Below are 7582 nucleotides of genomic sequence, written 5' to 3'. Positions count from 1 at the left end.
AGGTGGGAAGATACATGGAAATCAATGAAGTTAGAACATGCCCTCACATCGTTGTTTCAGAGAATGGTGCCCACCAACACCAGGCATTGATTTCAGGGACTGGAACTAGAAGTGAGAAAGAACAGATCATAAGGAAATGAGACGTGACCTCCTGAAAGAACAATAAGGAAGGATTACTTTGGGAAAAGCTCACCAAAGGAAGCTACCGTATGTGCATCACCTGCAAATCATGTGTGACTCTGAAGGTGGAGGCAATACTCATCACCTCTCATGAGCTAGTACCTCTGTGGGCATGACGTCTGCAGCCCCTCCCTGTGGGGATTTTAGGAGGAAAGATGGGTTGGTTGCTGCAGATGTTGGAGAGGAACTGGCTAATGTGGGTGGTTTACTGCCTGGGAATGTCCCCCTGGGAGGGAAGGAGACAGATGTTGGCAAGGATAAGAAAGGAATGGGAACAGGGGAGGCAAGTTCCTGGGAAGATGGCCAAGACCCCTGGGCCAACTTTTGTGGGGATTCCTATTTTGAGAGGGTCAAGGCTGAATCTGTCTGGCAGGATTCCTCCTCTGTGGAACCCAAGTGCCCTGGCCTTTTCCAAGAGCTTCTCTTCTTCTACTTACCTTTGCAGAGAACCTCCAATGAACTAGCACTGTGTTGGTTCCCTTGGGTCCTCAAAGATGAAGTCTGCTCTTAGGGAACTCTCAAGTTTATGGGAGGCAGGATGTCAAATGCCCACCAGCAAGGAGACTCTGGGGCTGAACTGTCTGCCTTGGACCCCAGGCTCTGTGACTTGCTGTTGCGTCACCGCGGCGGGTTACCTGACTTTCCTGTGTTCCAGTCTGCTCATCTGTGAAATAATATTTATCTAACAAAGCAACAGAGAAGTTTGTAATTAGAATTGATGTAAAAGTGCTTGGCAGACTGCCTAGTTCATATAAGCACTCAAATGTTTCTGTTCTAAGTATGAGGTGGAAGGGACAGAAGTGAGGTAAGGGATCTGGGAGCACAGAGGAGGGAGAGCCTAACTCTGCCTGGAGCAAGAGCTGGTTACTGATGACCTCACCAAAGGAGTTATTAAAACCTGGAGCTTTTTTGTTTGTTTGTTTTGTTTGTTTGTTTGTTTAGGGCTGCACTTTCGGCATATGGAAGTTCCTGGGCTAGAAGTTGAATTGGAGCTGCACTGCCGGCCTACACTACAGCCACAGCAACTCAGGGTCTGAGCCACATCTGTGACCTACACCACAGTGGTGGCAATGCTGATCCTTAACCCACTGTGCCAGGCTGGGGATGGAACCCTTGCCACCACAAAGACAACACCAGGTACTTAACCTGCTGTGCCATAGCGGGAACTCCTGCTTTAATAGTTTGAATCATAGTGCATGTGACAGTTGCTCTTTTGCCTTTTTTTTTGCCTTACTATGCAATCATAAGCATTTTTATTACATTATCTTCCTAACGGATTTTTATTTTAAAAAATTTTCCCCTAAATATAGGAGGTTTATATTCTCTTTAAAAACTTCTAGACAATCTGAATTGGTACAAAAAAGAAAGTGCAGGGTTCTCCTGTGGCCAGAAGGTTAAGGATCCAGCATTGTCACTGCAGCCACTTATGTTGCTGCTGTGGCTGGGGATGGATCCCTGGCCTGGGAATTTCTACTTGCTGCAGGTGTGGCCAAAAAAAAAAAAAAAAAGAGAAAGTCCTACTATTCAGAGATAATCATTGAGCATTTTTATGTGTTCTTCTATATTTTTTCCATGCAAATAACACATGCCATCTTTTTAAGTTTAAATCATTATATTAGGTTATTTTAAAATCTGTTTTTCACTTAATTATATATTCATCATAGATTCTAATGACTGTATACAGATTTAATTTTATGTCTATACTAAATTTATGTAACAATTCATCTATTGTTGGATATTAAGTTGTGTGTGTATATCTGCAGTATGTGGATCAACCATAATTACTTAAACATTTAGCTATTTTTGGATATTTAAGTAGCTTTTCTTCTTTTGTTTTTGGTATAGTGTTGGAGACCACAGAATAGCTGAACTCTGCAGAAGGCGAATATCTATGGATTAGAGTTCTAAAGTACAGAGTCTCCTTCAAAGACAAGATAAAGGACTTATGCATTAACCATGTTATTCTATAAACAGCTGCACTATGTCCTAAGGATACCCCCTTTGATATCACTAAGAAGATAACCTTGTTATTGCCTATGCCTGTTCCTGCCCACTAATCTTGTCACCTTCCTTAATCCCACTAATAATCGCATCACCTTTCTTAATAAAAATCATGAGGGCTAAAACCTAGGCACCTGCACATCCCTCTTCCAGGATTCCCCGTTGCCTTGCAGCACTGGATGCGGCAGTATAGTAAATAACAATGCACTGAAAAATCTTGAGGAATTTGGCTTTTCCCATATTTTGAATAATTTCCTGGAGTGGAAGTATTAGGTCAAAGGGCAGGGACATTTTATGATTCTTGATTTGTATCACCAAGTTGCTTTTTCAAAAGGCTATTTGTGTCAATTCAGATATTCCCAGCAATGTGTTAGTACCAGTTTCCCACCTTTCCACCCCACTACTCACAAGGTGGTAGATGGAGGGGGGAATATTTTCCTAAGCAGCTAGCAGCAAAGGAGGTGCTCAAATGGACTCAAGGGGACAGGATAGAGAGGAGAAGAGAAGAGGGGAGACTGAACATGGGGAATGGAGAGAAAGAGAAAAATAACCAGAAATGACCATTTGCCTGTATTTTTTCCAACTGGAAAAATTATTCATGCTCCTCGTTTTTGGGTTTTTTTACCCAAATTTTTCCACAAATATTAACTTTTAACATGGAAAGTCTTAGTCTGGTGACAGGCTCTGCTAACAGTTTAGGTACATTATTTCTTTAACTATTTTTTTTTTGGCTGTGCCTGTGGCATGTGGAAGTTTGCAGGATAGGGATCAAACCCACTTCACAGCAGCAATCCAAGCCACAGAAGTAGCAACACCAGATACTTAAACTGTTGTGCCACAAGATAACTCCCATCTTTTACTAATATTAATGTTACTTGTTTTGTTTTTAAAGATCTAGCTTCATACTATACACTCCATAGTCCAACATTCCTACTGGAAAATATATCTTAGGCACCTTTGGAATGGTTCAGTGTGCAGATAATTTTTAGTTTAAATATCTAATTAGAACCGTATGAGAAGCAATACTGTCATTTTTCCCTGCCAGGGGCCTCACCCTGTTCCTATCAGGAGTCCCTCGGAGCCAGTTCTACCGCCTCTGCTTCCCTTTTCCAGTCAGACAGCCCCTGGCCGCTGCTTAGAAAGTTAACCTCAGGTGGCCTGTGGACCTTCTGTGGGTCCGGAAGCCAGTAGCCAAGGGCGAAGGGCACCTACAGTCCTCTGGGGGCCTCAATTTGACCCTACTTGCTGTCGGGGCAGAACTAAACCCATCGCCTTGAGGCATAACTGGCCCAGCTTTCCTGTCTTTATGGCTTTTCTCTACAGGTCCGGTCACTACCTTCAAAATGAAGACGGCACTTCCAAGCGCTCTGACCCGCTTTCCCTTGAGACTATTTGGGCTCAACGGCGTCCCATTCCTAGCCCGGGGCGTAGCCCTCACGTGAGGCCCATAAGCTTAGGACGCCGGGTCTGACTCAGTCTCTCGCAGCCTCTGCAAAACCCCTTGCCAACCCCGTGACTCAGTTTCTCCATTTGCTCACGCGCGCCAACGGCGTGAGGCACCTGTGCGGAATGCGGAGGTGCCTCCAACAGCTTCTCCAGGGTACATGCTCCCAGGCCAAGTCCCAGAGACGGGCATTTACGCCGTCCAGAGCGCTCCTTCTGGATGTGTCCTGCACTGGCCTTGGTAATGAGTTCGTGCAGCCGGAGGTGGCAGTGACTCCGCCAGGTGCACCGGCAGGACTGCTTGGGAGACACAGGCCTGAGGCCCGATCGCCATGGTTCCCGAGGGACCCAGGCCATGGAGGGGCTGCCATCGAGACGGCCGGTGCCCGTGTCCGTGCCCACTGCCCGCCGCCTGACGCAATCCGAGGCACCCTTGCTGCATGCGGGAGCTGGGGAAACCTCCCCCGCCGTTGCATCACTCCTCAAGGTTTGCTACAGAGGTGGAGCTGAACCAATCAGCCGGAGAGCTGGGCCCGGGACAGGCCGCGCAGTTACCCACTCAGAGGGCTCCGCGGTTAACCGAGCAGAAAAGTCCGAAGGTGATTGGCCAGAAGAGATTTGTCCCGCCCCAATAACCGCGGCAGCTGGCAAAGGTAGGTGGGGCTTCCTGGCCGGAGGGTTTAAAGGGTGCCTCGGACCGGGCCCCGCAGCTGGAGCGACCAAGCGGTGCCAGGCCAGGTGTGCGCGTCCGTCGGTCCTTCCGTGCCCCCGCCGGAGACCAGCCCCGGAGGCCGCCCGGGCCCGTCCCTGTGCCCGGCACCATGAAGCAAGAGTCTGCAGCCCAGAACACCCCGCCAGCCTCACCGTACCCCTCGCCGCACCCCCAGGACGACAGCGACCCCCAAGCGTTGTGGATTTTCGGGTACGGCTCCCTGGTGTGGAGGCCCGACTTCGCCTACAGCGACAGCCGGGTGGGCTTCGTGCGCGGCTACAGCCGCCGCTTCTGGCAGGGAGACACCTTCCATCGGGGCAGTGACAAGATGGTGAGCATGCAACCATGCCCGAGTGAATGAGGAGGCTGGGGGCAGAATAGTGGGCTCCTTACCCATGCCCTGGAATGTCCGGGCCCATTTGGGCAGAGGGTGACTCCATCCTGATGGGGGAAATGTGACCTGTTGGGGGGACGCGGGGGGGGGGGGGCGTGGGGCGGGTGTTCTGGCTTAAATTTTTGTGCCTAGTGGGTCACTGTATAATGGCTCCAGTCTGATCCTGTCGACCACCGTATTGATGAATATTTTTGATTGCCAATCTGAGCCACTGCCATGTCTATTTCTCCTGCACTGGCTCTCTGAGGCCTGGGACAGAAGGGTTAATAAGGATTTCTTCAACCACTGATGGCAGAGCTCATTCCTAACTTGTTTCCCCCCCACCCCCGCCCCCCAACCTCTCTTCTCTCCTTAGCCTGGTCGTGTGGTAACCCTCCTTGAAGATCGTGAGGTAAGTGCCAGAGTCAAGAGAGAAACCCAGCTTGGAGGGATGTGGGTCCTTGGCTGCAGGCTAGATTAGATGCCCCTCTGGCTGAGGGGAAGGGTGGTCTCAGTAAGCGCTTCTCACAAGAATCACCTGAGGATCTTGTTAAAAATGTAGATTTTAAGAGTTCTTTTATGGCTGTGGCACAGTGTGTTAAAGAGTTGGCATTTTTACTGCAGTGGCTCAGGTCACTGCTGTGGCATGGGTTGGATCCCTGGCCCAAGAACTTCCACATGCCATGGGTGTGACAAAAAAATAAAATTTTTAAAAATGTAGGTTTTTGGAGTTCCTGTTGTGGTGCAGTGGAAACGAATCCAACTAGGAACCATGAAGTTGTGTGTTTGATCCCTGGCCTCGCTCAGTGGGTTAAGGATCTGGTATTGCTGTGAGCTGTGGTGCAGGTCACAGATTCTGCTCAGATCTGGTGTGGCTGTAGTATAGGCCGGCAACTGTAGCTCCAATTAGACCCCTAGCCTGGGAATCTCCGTATGCCGCAGGTGTGGCCCTAAAAGCAAAAAAAAAAAAAGTAGATTTTAATTTAATAACATTTAGTGTGGACTGAAACTCATTCCTAACAAGCTTACAGGTGATGCCAATGGTTCTCAGACATTACTCTAATAGGATTTCTGTACTTGAGACCAACTTATCAAAACCCTATTAAGGGAGAATGGGGGCTTGATGAATTTCTACTATAGGGCTCATCAGCCCTCTGTCCACCTTCCTTAACAGAGCAGAGTCCTGGGGGGTGGGCCGAGAAGGAGCTGTGTGACTGACCTCGGTGCCCATGTTTTCTCCTAGGGCTGCACTTGGGGCGTAGTGTACCAGGTGCGTGGAGAGCAGGTGAATGAGGCCCTGAAGTACCTGAATGTGCGGGAGGCAGTGCTCGGTGGCTATGACACCAAGGAGGTCACCTTCTACCCTCAAGATAGCCCTGACCAACCACTCAAGGCACTGGCCTACGTGGCCACCCCGCAGAACCCTGGTTACCTGGGCCCTGCACCCGAGAAGGCCATCGCTACACAGATCCTGGCCTGCCGAGGCTTCTCTGGCCACAACCTCGAGTACTTGCTACGCCTGGCGGACTTCATGCAGCTCTGTGGGCCCCAGGCACAGGACGAGCACCTGGCAGCCATCGTGGATGCTGTAGGAACCATGCTGCCCTGCTTCTGCCCCACTGAGCAGGCTTTGGCACTGGTCTGAGGGGCTGAGCCCCTGCAGGGAGTGCCTACGTGGATGCTGAGGCCAGGTCCCCACTCCCGTGCATACAGACAGACTTGATACAGCTGGGGCCCTCTGAGAGACCTTGGTGGTCGGCTGGGAGCCTCTCTTAAGCTCCTGCCTGTCTGCCCCAGCCCCCAGCTCTCTTGCTTGACACTGACTACTTGAAACTTTATTTATTGCACCATGTTGGTGTGGTGGGCAGGGTGGGGGGCCTGCCCTGGACACAGGGGCCCTGCTGAGCGGTGCCCTATCCCAGGCACCTGGTGCCTGACCAGATTCCCCCCAGTGCTGCTGCTAACCCCATACTACCCAGGCCTCTACCTCCCCAGGGAGCCTCCAAGAGCCTTGACCTCTGCCCCCCAGCCCAGACCAACCATTTCATAGCTCCAGAAATACCACCTGCCAAAGGTCCCAGTCTGCTGTTGAGGGTGTGGGAGGGAGTGAGGAGAGGCGGCCCTACAAGAACTGAGGCTCCTGCCAGTCCTGCTCATCCTCCAGGTGCCCAGGGCAGAGCTGGATTTGGAGCCCAGACACAGCTGCTGAGGCTGTATCTGGGCCTCTTACCCATTTGGCTTTGTTTCCCTGTCCCTCTTTCTGTCTGGACCACTCCTGTCTGTCAGTCTATTCCTGGGAAGCTCATTGCTAAAGGCTCTGGAACCTTCCCAGTCTGTCCCATACCTTTGTCCATAAACTGATCTCATTATCTATGCTCTGCTGGAATGTGGTTCTTTCTTCAGATCCGGGGTTGGGACCAATAGGTGGTAAAGCCCTGAAAGGCTCATAAGTAGGGACAGGGCTCCTGATACATTCCCATCCCCTTCTCCCAGAGAGGGGGCAGCTGAGGACACAGGACTACCAGATTATATCACTCCTGTGACACTCTTTATGTCTTACTGTACACAAAGGATGCCCCCTGAGGCATGCAGAATTCAGCCAGGCAGCTCCACTTGGCTGCCCTGTGAGCAGTCCTTGCCACCCATTTGGTACCCTGCTTCTCCCCCCCAGATGCCCTGAAGAGACTGGCAGGCTTGGGGTTCAGACCAGGTCTTCCTCCAGTTGCAGTGTCAGCTGCTGCCTCTTGTGGACAGTGAGGCTAGACCTCTGGCCTCCTGCTAAAGGAACCATGTAGGTTAAAGGAGCTTAAAGAGTAAGGTGATGACAACTTGTGAGACAATTCTGACAGTGCAGGTCTGGAGGACCTGGTGGC

At 50.6% G+C, this 7582-nt stretch overlaps 1 protein-coding gene across 2 annotated transcripts; it reads left to right on the top strand.

Moving 5' to 3' along the window:
- Positions 1 to 3095: 3095 nt before the first annotated feature.
- On the top strand, positions 3096 to 7082 carry CHAC1 (ChaC glutathione specific gamma-glutamylcyclotransferase 1). 2 transcript variants are annotated; one of them, XM_047766674.1, is made up of 3 exons: positions 3096 to 4546; positions 5086 to 5121; positions 5953 to 7082. In XM_047766674.1, the coding sequence occupies exons 1-3, from the start codon at positions 3980 to 3982 to the stop codon at positions 6352 to 6354; spliced, it is 1005 nt and encodes a 334-aa protein (XP_047622630.1). In that variant the 5' UTR covers positions 3096 to 3979; the 3' UTR covers positions 6355 to 7082. The 2 variants fall into 2 exon arrangements, with proteins under 2 accessions (XP_047622630.1, XP_047622631.1); XM_047766675.1 differs by having other exon boundaries at positions 4264 to 4667.
- Positions 7083 to 7582: the final 500 nt, after the last annotated feature.

Source organism: Phacochoerus africanus, chromosome 2 (genome assembly GCF_016906955.1).
Source record: "Phacochoerus africanus isolate WHEZ1 chromosome 2, ROS_Pafr_v1, whole genome shotgun sequence".
Taxonomy (NCBI): domain Eukaryota; kingdom Metazoa; phylum Chordata; class Mammalia; order Artiodactyla; family Suidae; genus Phacochoerus; species Phacochoerus africanus.
The sequence above is the reverse complement of the archived record's forward strand: the minus strand, read 5'-3'. Positions and strand labels throughout refer to the sequence as shown.